Raw genomic sequence first — 27701 nt, forward strand, 5'->3', positions numbered from 1 at the left:
TAATACCTTTTTTTTTATATATATATCTGGGACTTATTAACTCACTGCCTCTTTTCCAGTGCCTTGTGAAGTGAGAACAGGGACTCTTGTTCCTCTTTTAGAGGTAAGGAAACTAAGGCCCGGAGGGACTACCCTCCAGTCCTCCAGAAGTTTGGCACAAGAGCCAGGAATCTCACAACTCTCTGTCAGGTCTCTGTCCCATGCCAGGGCATTATCCTTGTCCCTGCCACCCACTGAGACCTCCCTCTTCAACTCCCTTCTACAGAGGTGGTTCAGTCGCTCCCTGGGGGTGTGATAACATCAGCACCTAAGGCTCTGGGTAAATAAAGAGGACCGAGGTCCTCCATGCCGTTCTGTGGGCAGAGGAACTGTCAGGCAAGAGCAGCTTTTCAGGGTTTTGGGAAGGTGACATTCAAAACAGCCGCCCTCAACCTGCAGACTAAGCATAACTAAGGTAAGAGTCAAAGGTGGGTATCATTTTTCAGTTTCAAAGGACTTTTACAATATGAACTCACTGGATCCTTATAATCATGATGATGATGATGATGATGATATCTTACACTTAGGATGTTCCAGGTACTATTTTACATCCTTTGCATGTATTAACTCATAAATCCTCATAATAACCCTATGAGGGTAAGTACTATCACCAACTCAAAATTGAGAGACACTAAAAATAGCACTACCATACGACCCAGCAATCCCACTACTGGGCATATACCCTGAGAAAACCAGAATTCAAAAAGAGTCATGGACCACAATGTTCACTGCAGCTCTATTTACAATAGCCAGGGCATGGAAGCAACCTAAGTGTCCACCGACAGATGAATGGATAAAGGTGTGGCACATATATACAATGGAATATTACTCAGCCATAAAAAGAAATGAAATTGAGTTATTTGTAGTGAGGTGGATGGACCTAGAGTCTGTCATACAGAGTGAAGTAAGTCAGAAAGACAAAAAGAAAAACAAATACCGTATGCTATATTCCATATATACGGAATCTAAAAAAAAAAATATGGTTCTGAAGAACCTAGGGGCAGGACAGGAATAAAGATGCAGATGTAGAGAATGGACTTGAGGACACAGGGAGGGGGAAGGGTAAGCTGGGACAAAGTGAGAGAGTGGCATGGACATATATACACTACCAAATGTAAAATAGCTAGTGGGAAGCAGCCACATAGCACAGGAAGATCAGCTTGGTGCTTTGTGACCACCTAGAGGGGTGGGATAGGGAGGGTGGGAGGGAGATGCAAGATGGAGGAGATATGGGGATATATGTATATGTATAGCCGATTCACTTTGTTATAAAGCAGAAACTAACACACCATTGTAAAGCAATTATACTCCAATAAAGATGTTTAAAAAAAAAAAACAAAAAACTGAGAGACAAAGAGGCTTAGTAACTTCCCAAGGTTAACATGACTAGTAAGTAGAGGAGCCAAGATTTGACTCCAGGTACTTGACTTCAGAGCCCATGTCCTTAAACCACTATACTATTCTACCTTCCAAATACTGAATATTATCATCCCATTACATCAAATGAGGGAATTGAGTCAGAGTGGTTTGATGGCTTGCCTAAACTCACCCACAGTCCCACTACATCAAAACTAGGAGACAAAAAAAAAAACAAACTAGGAGACAAAACCAAGGTCTTTCCCCTATACAAGACCTATTACAGTGTGACAGCTGAGGTTATCAGCCATTTCTATTTTAAGTAATTTTCCTAACAGGCAGAATTATAAGGGGTGAGAGGTGGAGCCCAGAGTGGGAGGCCAAAGGCAGTACCAATTTTGAATCTATTCCAAAACATGCTACCCTACAGCTAGGGAAATGAAAATGTAATGCATTTTATACATGATGATATTTTCCTTGAGAAGACAATGTCCACCTTTAAGAATAGAAGCAGAGGAAGGATGAAGCTGTGACAATGGGAACTCTCAGTAAACTGACCCCAGGAAATGCGGTTTGGCAAAGGGGGGGCCCAGGGAGGTTATGTTCCTAGTGCCAATGTATGAAGGCACCAGGCAGCGTGCAGGGAGAAAGGACACAAACACATTACTTTGCCCCCAGATGCTCTTCATCCCCATTCAACTACTGCCCAGGAAAAGGCAAACTTCCTCTTCCCTGCTGCCTACATTAGAAGCCCAATCTGTTGCTTTCCATTTGGAGCCTCCATGAGAATGCAGCTACCAACTCCCAGGACCTATCAAGTGGGCTACCTTCACCTCTGCCAAGCCCTTGTCTGCCCCAAGGTTTAACCCGAGTCCCTTGGGATGCTCCAACTCAGGAACTCCTGGCTTAGAGTAGCAGGGCTGTGCTAAAGGCTAGACTCTCTAGCTGTGGCCAATAAGTACAGACTATTTCAACAAGGCTAGGTCTCTCTTATTTCAAGGCTAGGTCTCTCTATTACCAACATTTCAGATGTTTTCCCCGTAGTGTCCTCAGTGGTCACTTAGGATTCAGAATACTGTCAATTGCTTTGTGAACTGGTACGTTATCTGCTCTTGAATATCATGACAGAATGGGGTCAGCAGATCTATTTCTGGCCACCAGAGAAACAAGAGTTCAAGATGGACAGGGGGAAGGATAAAACTGTCCCTGTTCGCAGACAACGAGATTGCCTATGACTATGCAAAAAATCCTAACAAATCTACAAAAGAACTTCTAGAACTAATACATGAGTTTGGCAAGGTCACAAAAGATCAATATTCCCAAATCAAATGTATTTATATACACTAGTAACATACAATTGGAAAGCAAAATTAAAAGAAGAAATGGGGGAATAAAAATGCTAAGCATGATGCTTACAAGCTTCAGTGAACTTTCACAGCCACTTAAGAGGAGGAAAGAGGGAGCTTTGTGAACACCTGCATTCTCACTACACCCGATTGTGAAATGCCCTTAGGGAAGGGCGCCCAGCCTTGTAGAAAGGGTCTTCAGGTGATTCTGATTGCCTCCAGATAGAGAACCAATTTGGAAGAATTTGCATTGCCTGGAAACCTGTTAGAAATGAAAATTCTTCCCATCAATGGAATCAAACTCAGGAGGTAGGAGCTAATGAATTTTAACAAGCCAGGTGATTCTGATACCCACACTATACTTTGTTCAAAACAGCAACTTCCGTAGTTCATTCTGTGCCTAAGTGACAAAGGCACACAGGCTGCTGGAAGTTTGTAGCACCCTCTGCTGGTGCCCATCTGCAAAGGCCGACCTCTAAACTAAAAACAAGACACTCATAACTCTAGTTTGACAGCCTGTGATTTTTTTTTTTTTTTTTTTTTTTTGCGGTACGCGGGCCTCTCACTGTTGTGGCCTCTCCCGTTGCGGAGCACAGGCTCCGGACGCACAGGCCCAGCGGCCATGGCCCACGGGCCCAGCCGCTCCGCGGCATATGGGATCCTCCCAGACCGGGGCACGAACCCGCATCCCCTGCATCGGCAGGTGGACTCTCAACCACTGCGCCACCAGGGAGGCCCAGCCTGTGAATTTTTTATTCAAGTGAAGAAAAGAAAACTCCAGTTTCCTATTACATCCACTGCTGCTTCAATCCACTGTAGCTCATGGTGCATTCTGCTATGGCTCTGCTGCAGCTTTCATTTCCTTGTGCAACCTCATTCTTCCGGGCTCCTAATAAAGGACCCAAAAGAGCTTGTTGAAACTGCCTCCAAGGCCAGGCAAGTCGCCCCACACAGAAAGAGGTGGGTGAATGAGGCCTTCTCTGCCTTGGCCCAAGGGCAGTGTCACTTTGGCTACAATGGCGATGTGGTACGTGAGTCACTCCCCTACACAAAACCAAAATTTCTCAATGGCTTCCTATAACACTAGAAGCAAAATCTAGTCTTTACCAGGACCTTTGAAGCCTGCAGGATTAGAGCCCTGGCTAATTCTCTAAATTCATTTCCAATCACCCTTTCCCTTCTCACTCTTAAGCCAAATTGGCCTCATAATTGTTTGGAGAACATGCCAAGCCTGCTCCAGAGGCCAGCACAGTTGCTATTCCTTCCACCCCTAGATATCCACATGGGTCCTTCCTCATTTCATTCAGGCCTCTGCATAAAAGTCACCTCTGCAGGCCTTTTAGCGCTGTCAGGCAGCAAATGCTCCTGTCTCTTTCATCCTGTTTTCTAGTGTGTGTGTGTGTGTGTGTGTGTGTCTGTGTGTGTGTGTTACAAAGACAGCACTTTTGCTACCTAAAGAGTCAATTCCCACCAGCCAAAGATCACCAGGAACACACATTAGTCAAAGTTAGTTTTTAAAATTAAACTCCCTGTAGCAAGAGAGACTGAACACCACGGAGAAGAGTGGGGAATCTCAGAGGGTTTTAGGAGGGACTTGTACAGGATTTGGGCTTGTGTTAGGTGATGTTACAGAGTGTTCAAGAAAACAAGTGGGGTGCTATTCCAGATTGAGTGTTTTCAGAAAGCTTGGGCAATTCAGTATCTTAGTTACTAGTATTTTTTTTCCTGGCTGCGCCACGCAGCATGCAAAATCGTAGTTCCCCCCACCAGGGACTGAACCCATGTCCCCTACAGTGGGAGTGCGGACTCTTAACCAATGGACCACCAGGGAAGTCCCTCTTAGTTACCAGTATTAATCGGGGGGTGTATTGTCATTTTTGTGTTGCATGGTGTTCATTCAGGCTTAATTATGACTGAAGATGGCCTTTCACAATCATGCAGAGTCCTCATCTGCTGTTGATATTCGGTAACATTATGTTCAGTAGGGGAACACCACTGTAACTACGCTAGTTGACAGCTATCAGGGATGCTTTTTTTCTTTCTCATATATTTGTTTATTGTCTAGAAAGTAAGCTTCCTGAGGGCAGGGACTTTGTCACCAGTGCTTGGCATATAGTAGGTGTTCAATAAATGTTTGATAATTATTTTTTCAAAACATCTTCCATACCTCAGGTCCTACACATCTACAATACAGCCCTATATCTGGGACAGGTAAATCTGAGTCCTTGGAATGTCTCATAAGTGATGTCAGAGCCAATAGTAGCTGCTGGTAGGCAGACAGGTATTAACAGTTACATCTTATAGAACTTTAAAACAAGGAGAGCAACTAGGTCCTCTGGACGCTCCCTTAGACTAGATGGCACTTAGCTTTCATCAGTGTTCAGGGAAGATAATTATCATGAAAAAACACTACTCTCCAATGACAAAAGATGGCCAAGTTGAAAGACTATGCTACAAATAAAATAGGAGAAACACTCCTCAATCTAATAATCATCTTCCTTTTCCCATTCAACATCTTATAGCCATATGGGTTTTTAACAAAATATATGACATAGTCTGTGATTCAGTTAGTCTTCCAGAAAGATTCGCATGTTAATAAAGTTGTCACCATTCCACCATTCCCTTACTGCAATTTAAAAATAATTCTGCAGCTTACTTATGCAGAAAGGGAATTAAGATACCATTTTTAAACCTATCAAGTTGGCAAAAATACAAAAGTTCAGTAATACCTTATTTTGGCAATGATGTGGATCAACAGGCAAACTCATACATTGCTAGTGGAAAAATAAATTGGTACAACTTCTATTGAAGTCAATCTGACAATATCTAATGAAATTTAAAATGCACAAGGCCTCTGACCCAACAACTTTCCTCTTAGCAATTTATTCTACAGATAAACTTGCACACAGGCAGAGTAACATATGTTATTTATTGCAGTACTGTTTGAATAGTAAACAATCTAAACGTCCATCTCTCTGGGAATGCGTAATAAATTAGGACATCTGTGCAGTGGAGACAACACTAACAGAAAAGCTCCCCTTGACACTGGGCAGATGGCCTGGTACCATCATCTAGAACTCGATGTTGCTAGAAGCTGGCCTGGCACTCACAGCTAGGCCTTACTGTTTTCCTGTTGAACATAAAAAATTTCCCCAAACACCCCAACATAAGACAAGGAGATCTGTGACCATGACAGATCAGGACAAAAACAAGAATATTTAGTAATGATGTCTGAACACAGATAAAAACATGAACATTATTGTAACTACAAACACGACCAAACATCCCTCTATCCTGGCTGATATGAGTGACTGTTGTAACAGCAGCACTTATGAATTGTAACATTAGCCTCAATTCATTCCTCCTGCCTTATTAAGATTTATTAAAATATGCAATCATAGAATTGCTCCAGCAACCTGAAAGCATCCAATCCACAGCAAATATGAGCTTCCTTAAAACTTTCCCCCCCAGGCTTCCCTGGTGGCGCAGTGGTTGAGGGTCCGCCTGCCCATGCAGGGCATGTGGGTTCGTGCCCCGGTCCAGGAAGATCCCACATGCTGCGGAGCGGCTGGGCCCATGAGCCATGGCTGCTGAGCCTGCGCGTCCGGAGCCTGTGCTTCGCAATGGGAGAGGCCACAACAGTGAGGGGCCCACGTACCGCAAAAAAAAAAAACAAAAAAAACTTTCCCCCAAAACCAACTAATCCAAACCCCAATCCGGTAAGTCCTTTCCAACACACTGCAACTGAGATGCCCTATAATTCCCCATGGTGTGTGTTCTCCCTCACTGCAATGAGCAATAAACTCAACTCATTCAACTAAGGTGTGTCCCTAGAGGGGAAGGGATTGGCACGTTAAGCAAAATAATCAAGGTGCAAAACCATGTTTATATGTGCACATATGTGTATATGCTACAATTTGTGTAAAATAACGTAAAAATAAACTTTAAAAAATATATTTGTATATGCATAGAATAGCTCTGGAAAAACATACTCGTTAAAAATGGTTGTCTCACTTAGGCAGCTGTAACGACTCTAAACTGGAGTTCGGGACTTTCTGGGAGCTGACTGGAGAAGCAGCCAAGAGTGTGAAGCTGGAGAGCCCTGTCCGGGGGAGTTGAAAACCTTCCCCTGGAATTCTGCGGTGGGGGGATATTGGGGAAAGGGGGCCTCCAGAGCCTGGGGGGCCTGGAAATAAAACTCCTCTCTCCACCACCCCCACACTATTCCCCAGCCCCACCTGTCTCACCTCTGCAAGGTTCAGGTTCATAATGGCCCTTCCTGGGGCCTCTGTGTACTTCATCCCTGGGAGCTCCGTGGGGCTAATGGGTCCAGGGGTCCCCACCTGGGGGAGGCTCAGGGGGTGGCTGGGGCCAGGGATATATTGGAGGGCTGCTGGAGGGTTGAAGATGCTGTAAGGGCCAAGTCATTGAGTAGTGGGGGAAGGGCAGAGAGGAGCTGAGCTATGGGAACTGATTTGAAGGGGGTGGAAGTAGGAATGGATATTCGGTTCTAAAAAGGGTCTCTATGAGCCTACTCCTCCTAACCTCTTCCCCAACCCAAACTGTCTGTCCAGTGCTGTCCCTCCCTGCCCCCAGCTCTGCCCCAGCCTCCTCTCAGGACCCTGTCTCCCAGGCTTAGGGCAGGGGAAGAGAGAGAGCAGGGTTGGGGAGAGGCTGAGGAGGGTGAGTTTTGGGAGTGAGAGGACCAGGTGGGTGCTTGGGCATTTACAGAATGATGGTTGTTTTGTATCATTTGATTAATAAAGAAGATGGAAAAAATAAAAAAAAAAAAAAGGTTGTCTCTTGGAAGGAGAGCTAAAGGCTGGGGCACAGAGGTGGGAGAAGACTCTTCAGTATGTACAGTTTGTTACCATGTTCATGATTCATTTACTTGAAATTAGTAACTTTTAAAAAAGAGAGTAAGAATCACAGGCACCACTGTGGAATCAATAGTGAAGAAAGTTCAGAATCTTGCCTAGACAGTTAGGCTTATCACATTTCTACATGTCTACATGTGAGATTTCAACCATGTTGAAGTCCTCAAATTACATCCTTACTGCCAAAATGCTCTCCAGCTAAGTCTCCAAATCAGTCTTTGTGGAAAAATAGGATCAAATTTCATGTACTCTGACGTCTTATTAAAGGCAGCTGGGGCTTCCCTGGTGGCACAGTGGTTGAGAGTCCGCCTGCCGATGCAGGGGACATGGGTTTGTGCCCCGGTCTGGGAAGATCCCACATACCGCGGAGCGGCTGGGCCCATGAGCCATGGCCGTTGAGCCTGCGCGTCTGGAGCCTGTGCTCCACAATGGGAGAGGCCACAACAGTGAGAGGCCCACATACCGCAAAAAAAAAAAAAAAAAAAAGGCAGCTGATTAGTCTGTATCAAAGAACCATTAGGTAGGCTCCCTGACTTCAGACTATACTACAAAGCTACAGTAACCAAAACAGTATGGTACTGGTGTAAGAACAGATATATAGATCAATGAAACAAGACAGAAAGCCCAGAAATAAACTCATGCACTTATGGTCAATTAATCTATGACAACGGAGGCAAGACTATACAATGGAGAAAAGACAGTCTCTTCAATAAGTGGTGCTGGGAAAACTGGACAGCTACATGTAAAAGAGTGAAATTAGAACATTCTCTAACAACATACACAAAAATAAACTCAAAATGGATCAAAGACCTAAATGCAAGGCCAGACACCATAAAACTCTCTTAGACAAAAACATAGGCAGAACACTCTTTGACATAAATGAGAGCAATATCTTTTTGGATCCATCTCCTAGAGTAATGAAAATAAAAACAAAAATAAACAAATGGGACCTAATAAAACTTAAAAGCTTTTGCACAGCAAAGGAAACCATAAACAAAATGAAAAGACAACCCACAGAATGGGAGAAAATATTTGCAAATGACGTGACCAACAAGGGTTTAATCTCCAAAATATATATACAAACAGCTCAAGCAGCTCTATGCCACAATAACAAACAACCCAATCAAAAAATGGGCAGAAGGGGCTTCCCTGGTGGCGCAGTGGTTGAGAGTCCGCCTGCCGATGCAGGGGACACGGGTTCGTGCCCCGGTCTGGGAAGATCCCACGTGCCGCGGAGCGGTTGGGCCCGTGAGCCATGGCCGTTGAGCCTGCGCGTCCGGAGCCTGTGCTCCGCAACGGGAGAGGCCACAACAGTGAGAGGCCCACGTACAGCAAAAAAAAAAAAAAAAAAAAAATGGGCAGAAGATCTAAATAGACATTTCTCCAAAGAAAACACACAGGTGGCCAAAAAACACATGGAAAGATGCTCAACGTCACGAATTATTAGAGAAATGCAAATCAAAACTACAATGAGGTACAACCTCACACCGGTCAAAATGGCCATCATCAAAAAGCCTACAAACAATAAATGCTGGAGAGGGTGGAGAAAAGGGAACCCTCTTGCACTGTTGGTGGGAATGTAAATTGATACAGCCACTATGGAGAACAGTATAGAGGTTCCTTAAAAAACTAAAAATAGGACTACCATATGACCCAGCAATCCCACTCCTGGGAATATACCCAGAGAAAACCATACTTAGAAAAGATACATGTACCCCAATGTTCACTGCAGCACTATTTACAGTAGCCAAGACATTGACACAACCTAAATGTCCACTGACAGAGGAATGGATAAAGAAGATGTGGTACATATATACAATGGAATATTAGCCATAAAAAAGAATGAAATAATGCCATTTGCAGCAACATGGATGGACCTACAGATTGTCATACTAAGTAAGACAGAGAAAGATAAATACCATATGATATCACTCATATGTGGAATCGCATTTAAAAAACGATACAAATTAACTTATTTAGAAAAGAGAAACAGACTCACAGATTTCGAAAACAAACTTATGGTTACCAAAGGGGAAACATCAGGGGGAGGGATGAACTGGGAGCTTGGGATTAACATACACACACTATTATATGTGGAATAGATAACCAACCAATACTCTGTAATAACATATATGGGTAAAGAATCTGAAAAAGAATGAATGTATGTATACATATAACTGACTCACTTTGCTGTACACCTGAAACTAACACAATAGTATAAATCAACTATACTCCAATTAAAAAAAAAAACTGGGCTTCCCTGGTGGCGCAGTGGTTGAGAATCTGCCTGCCGATGCAGGGGACACGGGTTCGTGCCCCGGTCCGGGAAGATCCCACATGCCAAGGAGCGGCTGGGCCTGTGAGCCATGGCCGCTGAGCCTGCGCGTCCAGGGCCTGTGCTCCACAACCGGAGAGGCCACAGCAGTGAGAGGCCCGCGTACCGCAAAAAAAAAAAAAAAAAAAAAAAAAAAAAAATTACGTACAGGTATTCTCTTCATAGTGTGATCCAGGGCTCTTAAGGCTGGAATATGAACATGGTGGTTTTGTATTTCTGGCTCTCATGGGGAGCTCTGTGAGGTGAGAACATACAGCATTTAAATATCATGCTACTCCAGCAGAGGTCTTAGAGCTGTCATCTGCCCTTTTTCTAAGTTACAGCTGAGGGTGATCACTGAGATCCTCTGAGGCATTCTCTTACCACAGCATGTCCTCACGTCTTCACCAGAGTCAGCTGCCATTCCACTTAATGCCTGGCAGGTCAGCATTTCAACAGGTTAGGTGCATGAGCACAACAGAGACAATTTTGGATACAAGGTGTATCATAACCTAGATTAATATGGCACCAGCCAGTAGCAGTTGGCAGCTCATTTGTTTGGTGTCTTGATCTTCCTCGGCTGGGGACAAAGGCCTCCTACAAACTGTGCCCAGTCCTGGTGCCCTGACCTACTATCTTGGGGTCGCTAGCCTTCCTTTCATCTCCAGTGATCTTTTGTGTACTTTCCATCATCTTTCCTCTCTCTTTTAGACTTAAACTTCTGCCCTTTACCAATTCCTGTTATACAGAATTACTTATACCTGTCCCCACAATTTAGACCCTGGCAACAGGCATTCCCAATGCTTCCATTTAAAATAAAATCAAACACATACCCTGTCAACAGTTCCCTAACACATACACAAATAAACCCAATTTTTTCACATCACAGAGCTCTCTAAGCCTTTCATCACAGCCTAGTGAATTTATCCGTCAGGGAGGGCTAGGTTCAAGTTTCACATGCTTAGTGAATTCTTCTTGGACCCTCAGTCCCCAGTGAGCCCTTCCTCTCCCAAGCTACTATTAAATGAAGAGAGTGAATTTGTCTGTTGCCTCAGTGGTTTCCAAACATTTACTTCCCCTAACCTCAACCCAGTTTTCAAAGGGAAAGCCTACTAGGAAAGCCAAATATGTAAAACACCAACTCTGGATGAAAATGGTACAAGCTCCAACTCTCTTCCCCAACCCCACAAGATGTTCACCCAGGCGGCTTTAAAACTACTGCTCTATTCTGCCAATGAATGTTATTTCCATTTTTAGGTCATCTTCCCTGCTAGATTATTAACTCCCTGGGAGTACAGGCCCTGTGTTACTGACCTAAATTCAACTAATATTTCAGCATTATATACCAGGTACTGAGCCATTAAGTCCACAGTACTTTCATAATCTGGCCCTTAACACAGCTTATGAGGTAGGCATTTACCCCTACATTTTACACATAAGGTTAAGTGGAGCTGGAAGAAAAGACCCAAATTAATCAGCAACAGAGCTGCAACCCATACCTAGGTCCTCAGAGTCTAAATCCACCACATTTTCTATTCCAACCAAGCAGCCTCAGTCTGTTTTGGACTATTCTTTCCGGAGTTGCCGAGACAGACCAGCTGGTGCCAGCACCAGAGAGGCTACAATTAGTAGTGATCATGAAGACAAATTCAGTTATGAATTAATAAACTCATAGGGCCCTGTGGCAATACTTAGTGTTCTCACTATTTCATGGCTCTGGGCTGCTGGGCTACCCCTAACAACTGTTTTCTTTTCCTGTTCATCATTATCTCCAACGCTAACCTGACAGGATGATGACATCTTTCTACAAAATTTACAATTAAAATAAACCCAAAACCAATTAAAACTTTAATGTGCCCAGGAATAAGTAGCTATTTGCTTTGCTTCCCTTTCCTCCTTCTCGACTTCATCTATAATTATTCTTATACCATCATGAAGATTACTTTTCTCTCCTAGTTAACAGAAAAGAAAGGAGAAAAGACAAATGGCTTATCAATAAACAACCAAGAATTAGTAAATGCCAGGGACCAGGTATACATTAGGATTTAAAGTTGCAGGGCCCAATCATTTGCAAATGATAAAAATTCACTGCATAAAAAATAAACCAGCTGTATTAATAATGGAAAGGCATTGAAATAAGAGACTGCAATCCAACTTTCAAATGTTTTATTTTTAGTGTTTTTAAACATTTTAATACAACAAAGATATAAAATAATATATATTAGTTAAATCTGGATTTAATTTAGAATCAAGATATTTACTTATATACAACACTGTGCTTCAAGGTATGGCTAACACAGGAACTTCACATCTTCAAGTAATACTAGTATCTCTGCAGATTGGGTGACATTTAGGTAGCATTCTTAAAACAAAACATGCCCACTTTAGCCCAAGCTAATTTTGCTTCCCCCATTAAGTACCAGTTTCCACTCCCTTTGTTTCATATCAGAAATACTTCAACTGTCTTAACAATCTATAGATTCTTTGAATAAAAAATTATTAAAATTAAGCATTTTAAAGATGATATTACTAACTGGTAACATTGCTTGGCTAGTTCAGACAACCCAGTAGTTCAGATTGAAACAGACCTGAAATAACAACAAAATTAACATAGTATTCCTTCTCCTTCCATATTAGGCACAAAGCTTCCTTATGCTTAAACATGGAGTACACTGAATAAAAGTCCTTTGGTCAATTTAGGGTAGAACATACTCTAAAAAAACAACTTTTGGGGAGTTGGATTATAGATTTCACAGATGTTTTCATTGAACTTGATGCAAAATAATTGGCCATATTTTAGTTACTTGAAATTGGTGGCATTTGCTGGTGGTGAGGGATAGGTGAAAGGCGAAACAAAACCTACTTCCATACTAATTTCAGTCATTCAAAGCTACTCAAAGACAGAGAAAGAAAAACCCTCAACCTCTTTCCTTTCTCATTGCTCACCTGTAGCAGTCTGACTTTTGGTGTTATTAACAATTTTTCTCTATAGCAGTGTGGGGTAATTCAGATTAAAACATTTTACAAATGCAAACTGTCTTAACTGCCAAAGTAAAGATGGCATTAAAGCTGACATACTTTGTTGGCTCTGAAACTATCTGAATGAAACCAACACTGTTTAAGAAAGCCATGGGACTACTGTAAAAAAAGAGTTTTCCTGTCTCAAATGCCTGAATACCGTAAAGAACTGACAAATGACTATTACCATAATTACTTTTAGTAAGGGGTAACTTAAGTCTACAAGAAGACTATCACAGAATTAAATTTATTAGATTAGAGAGTTTAAAAAAAGAATATGGTTAATGTTCTCAAACATTATGAACAAGAATCCTTAAAAAAAGTTTACTATGAAACTGATGATGAAATTGCTTTTTACTAATACCATCAAAGCAGGTTAGTGTTATGATTATGACTTTGAGTATATAAATAACATTTTCCAAACAGGTTTCCTTAAAACACATGGTTTCATATCAGCTACAAAAGGATGTGATGCCTCTGTCCTTATGATTTACAAAATTATAAGATTTTTAGAATTCTAAGTAACAACACTCAGGCAGGTACAGGGCAGGGAAGAATGCCACGTGCAGTGTCAGAGTTACACTATCAGCAGGTCTCTAGCATGGGGTTCTTCCTGTGAACAGTCCACACTTATTTAACTGACTGGTTCTATGGCTAAGCTCATTGCTTTCTGATTTAAAGGGATACTAATAAATAGATCTAGCATATGGAAGTTGTATTTTTACTCTAGCAATTCTAGCCACAGAGAACTATGGAGAAAATAGGCATGTTGAGAATTCTGTAGCCAAAAAAGGTTTCTCCCAAATTATCTGGTGATAATAGCAAACTTGCCTTCTTCTAAACCTGATTAGAAACTTCAATTACCCTTCAGTAATGCTGCTCTTCATGGGATTAAAAAAAAAAAGAAAGGAAAAAAAAAAAAAACCAGGTAACGCTGCCCCTAGGAAGACAGAAATTGCATGGAGGACTTTCAATATAACCTCCAGTTTGCATCCCCAAACAAAAAACCTTGGTTCCTTCTATACTGAAATCTCAGTGTTTAATGATGTAAGCCTCTCACACGTTTCCAACTGTAGACAAGGTAAAAAATATGTAGATCTAAGGCATGTAGTTTCTCTACCTAGCCATATTCACACCCAAAATGTGTATCCTACCTTCACTATGGTTTTAACAAGAAAAAAAAGACAAAATCTGGAAATTTCTGGACAAAACAAAAAGCAACAAAACTATAGGTTTTGTATTAAAAAAAGAAATGGAAAAGAATTTTGTCTCAAAGTTTTCCAAGGAAGAGACCTGGAGATGATTAATATATGTAAACAATGCCCTGTAATAGTTATAACAATAAATTATAAATCTAGCTTACCTTTTCCTCAAAACAGATATGATAAATGTGAGTGTGCGAAGTTATTTTACAATCCTCATTGCAGTCTGCTATTAGGCACTCTCAGTATCAATAGATCTGCAAAGTTAGTTGCAATTTTTTTTCCTATTTTGTTCTAGAATAAAATCCATACAAAGGAAAGAAGATTGATGTTAGGAAATTTACCATTAAGTAGCTATTCAACATTCTTGACTTAATGTTGCCATGGATTTTTTTTCAAACATTTTCCCAAAAGCCAATGCCAGTCCCTCCCTAGCTAAATTCAGTCCTCTTCTGTCATCTGGAAAAAAATGGGAGTTACATATCTTTTGACCTCAAGGGTCAAAGTACTCTAACTGCAAAGGAAACATCCTTCACCCTTCATGATTATGCAATTTCCTTAGATGAAATGTTGGCATTTTCATTCCCAACATGTAACAGAATCAACAATTTAAGATGTTACCAGATTCTAAAGTATGAGATTTAAAAGCATAATAAAACTTAAATTGCCTCGTGCCATTTTCTCAAGTGAAAAATAATGTTCAGAGTACACCCAAATTGGGATCACTCAGCACTAGCTGCAACTTGTTTGCATTATATTTGTTTCCTGCCCAATCCATTCAGGCTCCTCTGTAGCTTATATGGGGTAGGAATATGACTCAAAGTGCAAAAATAAAATATTTCACCATTTAAGGAGCAGGTTTCTGCTAAGTGGCCTAATTTTAGACCTCAATATGCCAGCACCTTTTTAACTCCTTGTTTTAAAACAGAATGTAAAAGCTATACAGTTAATATTCCAAGTGGCTAAGCTCATCAGCTGGGGTTCAAAGTCTAATTCTAGAACCAAACTACTCTCAAAACTACTGTACAAAATCATTAAAAGTAAAGTGACAAATGTAATCACAGAGGTCAAATTACTTAAGGTACTAAATTTCTAGTGTTGTAAACAGCAACTAAGTTATATCACTCCTGACTGCCAAATTAAAACTAAATAGAAAGAATGTATGTACACAATTGTTTTAAAAATAAAAAACAACAAAACCTTTTCATATCCAAATATGTCTGAAATGGCTTAGTTCTGGTGGCCAAGAATGAGAAATTTCAAAAACCAAAAAGTAATGCCTGCAACCTGTTATAAACTTCAGAAAGAGAAAAATTTGCATGCATACCTCCCTACTTAAGGACACAGAACTTTAACATCTGATAAAACACTCCATTATTTTGCTCATTAAATAACACCATTAAAAAGCATAAAATTGGGCTGTCATCTGTCTAGCTAATAGTCACAGTACAAAGTTATTCCAGGTACTTTCATCACTAAAATTAAGCAAATTTTATTTTTATGGATGCAGCCATTTTCCCCTCATGCATACTTACTGATGATCATACTGAACCCTCAGCACAAAATAGGAACTGCACCTTTTGTTGATTTTGGTGAAAAATACCAGCACTATATTTGCACTGTCACCTTATGTATGGCCCCTTTCATTCTCTTCTTGTTTCAGGGATCCTGGTATATTCAGTATACTTTTCTTAAGGATGGTTCAGAAGGCAAAAATTAATTTGCTAGTAAAAAGGATCACTTTCCAGAGTTGCGTTTTTTAGAAAGACACAGAGATTAGTTCAAAGAACAAGTACTGCTCACTTGGTAGGGGTTTTTCGTTTGAAGAAAATAACGAACTTAAAAAATTATTATTATTATTATTTCTTGACTAGAGTCCTACTGGAAATTAAAAAATAAAATCTTTCAACCAGCAAATTGCTTAAGCTGATTTGCTTAAGCTCAATAGGTAAAGGTAAGAGACTGACTTCAATCATAACATTAAGTCTGCCTAAAGAGAAGGGGCGGAAGACATCTACTTAAGCTTTCTGTTCAAACAGATACCTAAGGACTCTTAATTATTCTTTCTTGCTTGCTATAATCACAGCCTTGATCAGGACAGGGAAATTTACTCTGTCAACATACAGGCCAAAAAGCAAGACATCCAGGAACAACCTAGGGGGAGAAAGCATAGTTACTCACTTTCAACAACGACTGTATATTTAATCACGAACACATTACAAAGACAGTCTTCATCCAATTAGTCTTTTCATTATTGCTGGTTTTGAAAATGGCCAACAATATTCATTTGGGACTGTACCATTAACATTGCATTCAAAAAAAGAAAACATGGGAAACCAAATTCTTGCTCTCCTACTCTGCTGATACGCTCTGGTATTGGCTAGAGTATGGTAGTACAAAAAGAGTCTCGTTGTGATATAAAAGGCAATAAACACATCAATGGAATAATGTTCATGGGCAGCCAAAATGAAGAAGATTCCAAAGAGGTTGAGAACCCAGGATAAAGTGTGCAAGAAATTCCAGCTTCTTGGTGTATCTGGGAAAAGGACAGAAAGATCATTTTAAAACCACACTTCTTCCAGTGTTTCTCAATCATATGTTTCTTACATCAGTCTGTTTCTCCCATTCTTCACAGAATTTGATGCCCTTCCCACAGCCTCCTCTGCAGCTAGTCAGTTGATATGCATAGAAGCACTAAAGATACTTACATTCAGTGACAAAGAAATTCAGCATAGTTAGGACGACTGTGTGGCCACTGAACATGTAATCTCCACAAGTGTGAACACCAGTTAGGGTCATACCAAAGCCACTCCAAATGGCAAAGGCCCGGTGTAATTTCTCCCATACGCTGCCATATACCTATAAAGAAAGCTAAGAATTAGTGCTTCAAATGCTTAGGGAAGTAGAGGCTCCTACCACTCCCATTCAAATTCAAAGGCTGAATGACTTAGAAATAAGATCTAAGCAAAAGCAACCAGACTCCCAGTCTAATTAATTCCAGACACCAAGAATGGGTGGTCAAAGCTTGGCTGTACTCAGAACTATTTTGGTAATTTAATGAAATCAATGCAATTCAAACTTCTCTACTTGGAGTTCCTTTATAATGAAAAGGTTACTACAACACAAAACTATTTCCATGTTTTTTACTCTATAATACAGTATTATTTGCTTGGCTGTTCTTGTCAATAAGAAACAGGCTATGACAGCGACAATGGCTACCATTCAATATCCACTCTCCCTTCTTCACTGGTAATAGGATCTAAAATTTATTTGAAGAGGCAATGAACTCAACTAAAACACTGCATTTCCGTGGGCTTCCCTGGTGGTGCAGCGGTTGAGAGTTTGCCTGCCGATGCAGGCAGGGGACACGGGTTCGTGCCCCGGTCCGGCAGGATCCCACATGCCGCGGAGAGGCTGGGCCCGTGAGCCATGGCCACTGAGCCTGCGCGTCCGGAGCCTGTGCTCCGCGACGGGAGAGGCCACAACAGTGAGAGGCCCGCGTACCACAAACAAAACAAAACAAAACAAAACAAACAAACAAAAAAACATTGCATTTTCCACCCTCCCTTGTAGCTAGGTGTCGCTACGTGACTAAGTTCTGTACAGTAAGATGTAAGTGGAAGTGTAAAAGATTTCTGGGAATGCTACTTATAAACCAAAGAGACAACAGCTTGGAGGAAGTCTTTTCTACCTTTCCTTCTTCTAGCCTACAACTCAGACATGATAGCTAAAGTTCTAGCAGTCATCTGGGACCACAAAGTGGCTTTGAGGATGCAAGCCAAGTGTTAGGACAGGAGAGCAGAAAGACAGAAGAATCATGGATTTTTGATGACTCCATAAATTTATCACACTTGACCTGGATGGAGTACCTACTTTCAGACTTATGAGAGAGAATAAATCATTGCTTGTTTATTAAACTATAGCCATCGCGAAGTTCCTGTTATTAGTAGCCAAACCTAATCCCAACTCCCACGCATAAACTTAAAAAAGCAATCCATTTTGAGGAAGAGTTTGAGCAATGGTCACTTTTTTAAAAAAGGCATTTAACACATAATAATATAAAAAACTGCTGCAATTTTATGTGCATTTACTATGTGCAGCATGTTGCTATATGCTTTTATGTCATTGCATTTAATTTCCACAAAAATCCTATGAACTGATTCAACTGTACAGATGAGGGAACTGGCTTCAGAGAGGTCACACAGCTAGTAAGTAACGTAATAAGGATGTGAACACAGGGTGTCCAATTCCAAAGCCCTATGTCTTAAAGAACAAAAGAAACAATCTTATTAGAATCACCATTTCATTAGAAATCTCACCTGATTATACACTACCCAGGCTTTCCCTTTCTGCCTCAATTGATGGTAGGGAGAGAAATTCATTATTAGAGAAAAGGAAAGGGAAGGTACTAAAATATACATGGTTTGGTTCTTTCCATGACCTCTAATGAGAATAGGGTTAGAGATGTTATGCTCGTGAAAGTAAAAAATCAGGCAGTGAAGAACAGAGATTGCTAGGAAAATGTCTCAGCCAAGAACAGGAAACAAGTGATGCCATGCAAAAGAAAGCAATAATTACACAACACTGTAAATCAACTATACTCCAATAAAAAATTTAAAAAAAATACTGTATCACAAAAAAAGGAAAGCAATTATTGCCCAATTACTCAAGTCTCCCCATCCTTTCCAATCTTAAAATGTCCCAAATATCCTTCCAGAAAAATAAAAATAAAAATTGAAACACAGCACAACAGAATGAATTTAGACACTCTGATGAGAAATTTGCTTTAAATGTTTCTTTTCTTAAGGTGGTTCCATTGTCTAATTTCAAAAACAGGCATATCCTTGGTTCTGTCTCCAAACCTACTACTTCTGGGAGTGAGATTTCAAGCAATTACTTTATTACAATGAAAATGCCCTACGGAGTTCACTGTAAGGGATCTGATTGCTAGTTAATATCACCTTAACTATCTAATTTTAATGACTGCTGCAAATACAGGTCAGTAAGTAGGTTATAATTCAAAGCAATTAACAGTATTTAGGGCAGATTTGAATAAATATGTCCACATAAAACTAACTGATAATAAAAAACCATCATTAGAGACAGAAAAAGGGCTGTCCATACTGTAGCGGGATGGTATCTAATTTATTTATTTATTTATTTAATATAAATTTATTTATTTTATTTATTATTTTTGGCTGTGATGGGTCTTCGTTGCTGCACACAGGCTTTCTCTAGTTGCAGGGAGTGGGGGCTACTCTTCGTTGCGGTGCACGGGCTTCTCACTGCAGTGGCTTCTCTTGTTGCGGAGCACGGGCTCTAGGCACGCAGGCTCAGTAGTTGCAGCACGCGGGCTCAGTAGTTGTGGCGCATGGACTTAGTTGCTCTGCAGCATGTGGGATCTTCCCAGATCAGGGCTCGAACCCAAGTCCCCTGCATTTGGCAGGCGGGTTCTTAACCACTGCACCACCAGGAAAGTCCCTAATTTATTTTTGTAGCACATATGTTGCAGCCCTATGAACATATATTTTTCTCTTTAGTGGCTGATCCACAATCAAATCCCTCAGCTACAGGAAATTCTCTTTTCATTATAGTAAGCTTACGTATTTCTTCTTTTAAATCTCTTCTAATCAATTAGCATACTACAATAATTGGGGGTAATAACTGTTCTATCCCTCCTTCACACCATGCACAGAAATTCAATAGATTTGCTAACTAAAGAATGTCACTTGCCACCTGATTCTACAAGAATTAAGTCATTAGCCACTGCAGTCGCTGACCTTCAACATACCCTGAAAAGACTTCAGGACACAGTCAGGAATGAGGCACTCTATGCTCTGGGAAAACTGACAGAAAAGGCCTTCAGGATAGTTAGATTTTTTCAGGAGAAAATTTTATGAACCCAATTTCTTGCATCTTCCCATACTTAGAAAAGCACTAAAATCATTAACTAAGACATTTGTTCCTCATGACTAGCAGCAACCTTCTACCAAGATGTGTGGCTTGATTGCACGTACACCTTCCCCAAGATCACATATATGCTAACCTTCCCCCTTACATCTTCAGCGTACTTCCTCAGAGCTAACTGAGAAGCTGTCTCCTGGGCTATAGTCCTCAGTAAGTCTCGAAATAAACTCACAGCTCTCACATTGTGCATTTTTATTAAATTTAAAATATAAGACCATAAAAGTCTCAGATATCATCTTTCATTAATCAGAATGGCAATGATTCCAAAAATTGTGCTGGCATGGTGATGGGAAAACTGACATGCACATAGTGGTGATAGTAGTGAAAAACTAGTCTTTCCTAGTGAAAATGTGAGCAATATGTATCACAATTTTCAGTGTGTATGTTCTTTAATTTCCTAACTCCACTTCCAGGAATTTATCTTAAGACGATTAAATAAGTGAAAAACCATAAATGTACAAGGATGTTTATGACAGCATTGTTTATAAATAGTAAGATTTGAAAATAACTTAAATGTACATCATTTGGAGACTGGTAAATTGTACAATGGAATACTCCGCAGCTATTAAAAAGGATGAGGTATAGCTATATGTATCTCTTCAGAAGAAAGTAAACAACACACTATTAAATGAAATATAAGCTAAAGTACAATGTCTGCAATATAATCCTATCTTCTGTTTAAAAAGTATCTATCTATATAAACTTGTATGAATATGTAAGCATGGTTAAAAATAGTCCATGTGGTATATACACAACTATTAACAGTATTATTTATGGGGTGGGGTGAAAGAAGTGGGAATTTTGTGAGATTTTACTTTTTAATTTATATATTTCTATAAAATTTGAATTTTTACAATAAGTTTATATAACTTTGTAACTAGAAAGAAGTACTTTCCCTTTTTGGAAAAAAAAAGAAGAAGAAACAAAAACAGCTTTTATCTTAAAAATAAAACATTTCCTTTACACTAAATCCTAAATGTCATTAACCCTTCCTCCTTTCTTACTGGTCAGTCTCCTTATACCTGGAGAAAGTTTGGTCACTCTGTAGCTCAGGACTATATTTTTAGTTCCTGATCTCCTTTGGCTGCTTAATCTTCCCTTGCAGGTATTTCAGCTATTTATATTGCAGTAGAAGAACAGACACCTTAATTTTGTTTTACACTTTACAAACAACATTAAAATAACAAAGGTGTTAATACATCATTTGAATATTTGGGAACACATAACTAAAGCATGGAGGCTTAGAAAAGTAGGCTAATAAATTCTCTTGTCCAAATTTAATGGGTCACAACAGCCAATTTTATATATAAAGCACAGGTGATCTTCAGGGTTTTTAAACATTTTCTTATTTTTTACAGTAATTCATTACCCTGTTTTTTTGTTCCCATCTGCATAATCTATCCTCTCTCAATTTAACCAGAAGAGAAGGTATGTCTACAATATATCAAAACAAGCAACAAAGTATAAAACAAAAACAAAAAAGGTTAGCCATTATTTAAATATATCTCAGAAAGAGTAAAGTTTAGAGTAGTGGGTACTACATTTTAAATGGAATATGGTCCAACTGCAACATTTTTTAAAAAGGAGTGATGAGGACAGTGAAGAGGCCAGAGTCACATCATATGAGGAACTAAAGATGTTGAGGATGGTGAGAAAGGGAAAATGATAATCGAAAGTTACTTTTTTTCTATAGCTCTACAGCATTGAACTAGTTAGTATCAATGGATAGAAGTAACAGGAAGGTAGATTCTGACTTAAGATTTTTACCAAATTATTTCTAGAGGTTTATTACAGATATTGAAAATGCTGAAAAGCACATTTTAATGTTAAAAGCAAAGCCTTAGCCTTAGTTCGTATATGGTGCCATCAACACACCAAGAATAAGAGGAAAGAATGATAAAGAAGACAGTAGGCTACCTTTCCAGTACACTGTAGGTGCTGTCCTGGCACGGAGAGGGAGGTCACAAACATGGTAAAGCAGCGAAGCAAGAATACAGTGCCCATCAGACTACAAAGCCTTCGGAGAAGTACTGACCTGTGAACAGTGACCAAAAAGGGAGAAAGATCAGAAGAAAACAAACCAAAATACCTCAGGCATCTAGTGTTTACTTAAAGGGAGAACAAGCAGGAAAACCATTAGATTCTTTGAAGAGGACAGAAATCTTAGAGACCATCTAAAGCACTGTCCAATAGGATGATGGAAATGGACTATAACTGCACTGTCCAATAAGCTATATACATGTGGCTCTTGAGCATTTGAAGTGTACAAGTAAGGAACTGAATTTTAATTTTATTTCATTTTCACTAAATTAAATTTAAATAGCCACATGTGGCTAGCACCTGCCATGCTGGACAGTGCAGACCTAAGAGCATCATTTCACTGTTAAGAAAATATGGCTAAGAGAAAGTAAGAATTACGCAAGAGAGAAGTAAGATAGTACCTAGACTGACTCTAGCTTAGTGTTAGTTTTATTACTCATATATTGTCATAACTTATTTAATGAGAAGTAAAGTTAAATACGTGATCCTAGGGAATTTTTTTGCTCATTAATGACATTGTAAATTGGTTGACAGTAATTATATAATAAACATTCTTTAATTTCTCTTAAATTTAAGCTATAAAATACTAAGGGTTTTTTTAATACTATGTTTTACATTAAGTATATCTCTAACAATTTTTTTTAACGTCTTCAACCAAAACAGACTATATGATTCTTAAGTACAGAGACTTTACTTAAACATTTTTGAAATGCTCCTCCCACCTTCAAAAAAAAGTACTCAATATAAGGTTAGGTAAGTTTCAAACTTCAGTGTGTACACCTGGGATGGAGCTCAGGAATCTGCATTTTATTTTTTTATTTTTTTCACTTCAAATATACTTCTGTTTTATTTTCTTTCTCCTCTCCTCAAGGAACTCTAATTACCTATATGGTAAACCTTCTTCAGGCTATCCCCTCAGTGTCCCCAAATATTTCATCTATTTTCTATCTTTAAAAAATTTTTTTCTTCCAATTATCTTCTGATTCATTAATTCTCTCTTCTGCTGGATTCAACCTGATGTCATACTCATTACTGAATTCTCAATTTCAGGGATTTTTAAAAATGTGTTTACTTCTAGAGTTTCCATTTCATTCTCTGTTAAAATTATCTTGAACACAGTCAGCAGAGTTACTTTAAAATCTGTATCTGGTACCTCCATTTTCTGGATCCACAGTGGGTCTATTCCATTATTTATTGTTTCTCTTAAATTTTGATCATATTCTCGTACATACTTATGTACCCCTTTATAAGTTATTTACTTGAGTGCCAGATATTGTATATAAAAAATTTTAGAATTAAATTTAGGCCTATATTATCTTCCCAAAGAGAGATTTGATATCTCTTTTGGCAAGTGGTTATGGGCTTTAACAATCTGGGGTCACCTTAATGCAATTTTTGAAACTGAAATTATTTCAAGCTAGGTTTCAGTCCCTGCAGGGTTTGCTTCACTTCTGGTTCACTACTACTTCTAAAATGTAGCAGTGGTAATGTAAAAAAAGAAGAAAAGAAGGTAAGAAAAAGTAACACTGAATGGAGAGGGTACCAACTCAAAGCAGGAGGATTCTACCACTTCTCACCTTTCTTAATAGCCCTGCTCTCCAATATTTTGGGAAAACACAGGAGCCTAAATTGAATATACTGTCATCCAGAGAAGAATTAAATTCATTTCTTCTGAGACCCAGTTAGCACTACTGACTTGAGAACACTCTAGCCCGTTCTAAAATCCACAGCTTAATCTGGGAGTCTTGGTATCAGCCACTCAACTTTGTTACATACCTAAGGCTTAGTCTCCTTATCTTAGCTCTGGCATTACAACCAGTGGAATGCTTTTTCAGAGATGCTTACTCATTCCTCTGATTGTACACCACAGATTATTTTTTCTGTGTTTCCTTTTTCATGTGTTTGTGTGTTTGGGGCTCTTGGAGATTTTCCTTTCTTCCTGCAAGTTCAGTGATGCAATCCTTTCTTAACACAGGATTTATGGTGCATCTTCTTACCATATAGTGGAAAGTCCAGAGCAAAAGTCTCTGCCTTCTTTTTTCCATGCCACCATTTTGTGAGCTTTTTGAGGAAGACAACATGGAATCTGAATTTTAACAAGAGCCCAGGTGATTCTAGAAAGTGCTACAAAGACCACACTTTGAGAAACACTTTCTTTGACTAATTAAACATCAAAACTTGCATTTAGGGCTTCCCTGGTGGCACAGTGGTTGAGAGTCCGCCTGCCGATGCAGGGGACACGGGTTCATGCCTCGGTCCGGGAAGATCCCACATGCTGTGGAGCAGCTGGGCCCGTGAGCCATGGCCGCTGAGCCTGCACATCCGGAGCCTGTGCTCCGCAATGGGAGAGGCCACAACATTGAGAGGCCTGCGTATTGCAAAAACAAACAAACAAAAAACTTGCATTTAGCTGGTCACTGCTACGCTTTGCTAAACCTACCAAGGTTTCCTATATAAGGTAAACCCTTTCTTGTTTTGAAGAGTGGATAAATTCAAATCTACAGGGTCTTGTGAGGCAAAGTTAAACCAGAAAGCAGCAGTGATACATGTGGTTTTTTTGTTTGTTTTTTGTTTTTATTTATTTATTTATTTATTTTTTGCGGTACGCGGGCCTCTCAATGCTGTGGCCTCTCCCGTTGCGGAGCACAGGCTCCGGACGCGCAGGCTCAGCAGCCATGGCTCACGGGCCCAGCCGCTCCGCGGCATGAGGGATCTTCCCGGACCGGGGCACGAACCCATGTCCTCTGCATCGGCAGGCGGACTCTCAACCACTGCGCCACCAGGGAAGCCCCGAAACGTGTTTTTAAACCACCTCTGGTTTTAAGCAATCCAGTTACAAATATTGTTGCAAAGTGAGAGAGAATGAAGTGCAATATGGCCTAAAAGTGTGACAAGAATAGCAATCATCAACCCTTCTTTTCACCTTCAAAGCACTGAAATAACTGCTGCTTAGGACCTAAAGCTCATCACTGTAGTTTACCTCAAGCATTCCCTGGTGAGGAGAAAGAATAAAAAATTCACGAAAGTGTCCCTATTCCTCTTCAGTATCCAAAGACAATGGATAGCAGACCCACAACTTTATCAGATCTATTTTTTCTTCACTATGCCTTTTTTTTTTTAGTTGAAGAATGGTTGATTTACAATATTGTGTTAGATTCAGGTGTACAGCAAAGTGATACAGTTATATACATATTTATATATATACACACATATATATTTCAGATTCTTTTCCAATATAGGTTATTATAAGATACCGAATATAGTTCCTTGTGCTATACAGTAAATCCTTGTTGTTTGTCTATTTTATATACATTAGTATGTCTCTGTTAATCCCATACTCCTAATTTATCCCTCCCCCCTCCACTTCCCCTTTGGTAACCATAAGTTTGTTTTCTATGTCTGTGAGTCTGCTTTTCTTTTGTAAATAAATTAATTTGTATTACTCTTTAGATTCCACACTATGCTTATTTTTTTACTTAAATAAGTTCCCCTCATTAAAGTAGGAAAGTAGCCTCCTCTTATGCTTCTTTTTTAATGCAAAAAACTTCTTCCCTTTCTATCTCTTGTGAAAGTACAAAAGGAGAACCTTCCCTATTCAGCAATTTTCTATACCATCTGAAGTAAACTACACTTGCTAGATGTGCACGGTGTGCAAAATGACCTCTTTTTTAATGCACCTCCTCCAAGCAGAGAATAATTTCTCCCACCCAAACATCTGACCAAAGACTGTCCCTTGGAGGAGTTTCTAGCCTTCTATAGAAAGTGACATTTCCGATCTGTTTCCAAAGAAAGGCAAGGCTAGACTTAGATTGTCGTGGTTGGCCCATGGCTGAATACCGCCATCTCTAATCCTTCCCTGCAAAATACCTTCAGAATATTACTAAATATGTAGGTACTACCTCAGGCTGACTCTTTTGTTGATCAAACCCAAACATTTTCCTATGTCAGTAATTATAATGTCACAATGACTAGAGAAGGAAAGTAACAAGGAAACAGCAAAGGAAGAAACAAGGTTTGATGACCTTTGCAAAAGACAGTCAAAACACTTTCAGTCTTTTAATGGAATAAGAGAGGTACCTGTGCTTGTGAAGAAGAAGAACCAGGAGCCAAATATAGCACAGAATCATGCCACATACTTCTGTCATGGCAAAGGCCCATGGAATTCTAGGAACGCTGGAACAGAAAAAAATTTAAATTTTGGACAAGAAGTATATGTATGTAAATGGCGCCACCCTGTCAGTAAGATACTCTGCTAATAATGACCTTAAAATTGTTTCCTTTAACTTTTTAAAAAAATTAATTATTTATTTTTGGCTGTGTTGGGTCTTCGTTGCTGCATGCAGGCTTTCTCTAGGCAGCGAGTGGGGTCTACTCTTTGTTACAGTGTGTGGGCTTCTCATTGCGGTGGCTTCTCTTATTGCGGAGCACCGGCTCTAGGCACGCAGGCTTCAGTCGTTGTGGCACGCGGGCTCAGTAGTTGTGGCTCACGGGCTCTAGAGCGCAGGCTCAGTAGTTGTGGAGCACAGGCTTAGCTGCTCCACGGCATGTGGGATCTTCCTGGACCAGGGATCGAACCCATGTCCCCTGCACTACCAGGCAGATTCTTAACCACTGCACCACCAGGGAAGTCCCTGTTTTCTTTAACTTCTACCTCTTTTAGAAGATGATATCTGGAGAACCTGGGGAAAAAAACTGTTTCATAAAGTACCTCATTTACCAGGACCTCTTTGTTGTTTGTGATTCCCAGTCATGGTTCTCTGTAAAGAAATAACTTTTTTCTCCTTTCCCATAGCATGGCAGACCTGTATACAGGACTGTCCCCAAAAGACAGGGGGAAAAAGGCTCACTTCTTAAATGGTGTGCTCATTTCAGAATCCAGACAGTCAGGGCTTGAACTCAACTACTCTTTTTTTTAGTATATTTTGTTTTCAAGCAAGTAAATAGAGTTTTTGTTTTGTTTTACTCCTCTCCTTCTCTCTCTGCCCTCCTTTGTTTTATATTTGTTTTCTTCTATCTTTTCCATTGTTGTCTTTCCTCACCAAATCCACAGCTCCTGTGATTACCCACTAGTAAAAGACAAGTCACATTCTCAATTAAAAAGAAAGAAAGATGGGGGCAGGGAGAAGAAGAAGATGAAGAAAAAGAAGAAGAAAGAAGAAGAAAGAGGAAGAAAGAAGAAGGAAGAAGGAAGGAAAAGGAGAAAATGAGGAGGAGGAAGAAAAAAAGGAGGAGAGTGGTGGAAGGGAGGAGATGGAAATGAATTAGTCCAAATAGGTCATCTCTGGGTGGTAAGATTATTGATAGTTTTATTTTTATTCTTTGTAAATTTACACTAAAAATTTTTACACAATGGCATGTTAATTTTATAACTAAGGAAATAAAGGTATTTTTTAAAAAGAAGACATGAGGGCTTCCCTGGTGGCGCAGTGGTTAAGAGTCTGCCTGCCGATGCAGGGGGACATGGGTTCGTGCCCCAGTCCGGGAAGATCCCACATGTCGCAGACCGGCTGGACCCGTGAGCCATGGCCGCTGAGCCTGCGCG

The 27701-nt window shown here is 39.8% G+C and overlaps 1 protein-coding gene across 4 annotated transcripts in view; it reads right to left on the minus strand.

Annotated features, from left to right (window-relative positions):
- Positions 1-12081: 12081 nt before the first annotated feature.
- Positions 12082-27701, minus strand: part of SAMD8 (sterile alpha motif domain containing 8) — a 48444-nt gene continuing 32824 nt past the window's right edge. For 2 of the 4 annotated variants that reach the window (XM_081225812.1, XM_081225811.1), the window contains exons 3-6: positions 26237-26332; positions 22037-22154; positions 16861-17011; positions 12082-16688 (exon numbers count right to left, since the gene is read on the minus strand). In XM_081225812.1, coding sequence (XP_081081938.1) covers positions 16384-16688; positions 16861-17011; positions 22037-22154; positions 26237-26332 — 670 coding nt within the window. In that variant the 3' untranslated portion in view covers positions 12082-16383. Of the gene's footprint in view, positions 16689-16860; positions 17012-22036; positions 22155-26236; positions 26333-27701 lie in introns of those variants that run through there. The other 2 variants (XM_081225813.1, XM_081225814.1) reach the window with 2 other exon arrangements.

This window comes from Mesoplodon bidens (genome assembly GCF_964165515.1).
Source record: "Mesoplodon bidens genome assembly, chromosome: 1".
NCBI classification, from domain to species: domain Eukaryota; kingdom Metazoa; phylum Chordata; class Mammalia; order Artiodactyla; family Ziphiidae; genus Mesoplodon; species Mesoplodon bidens.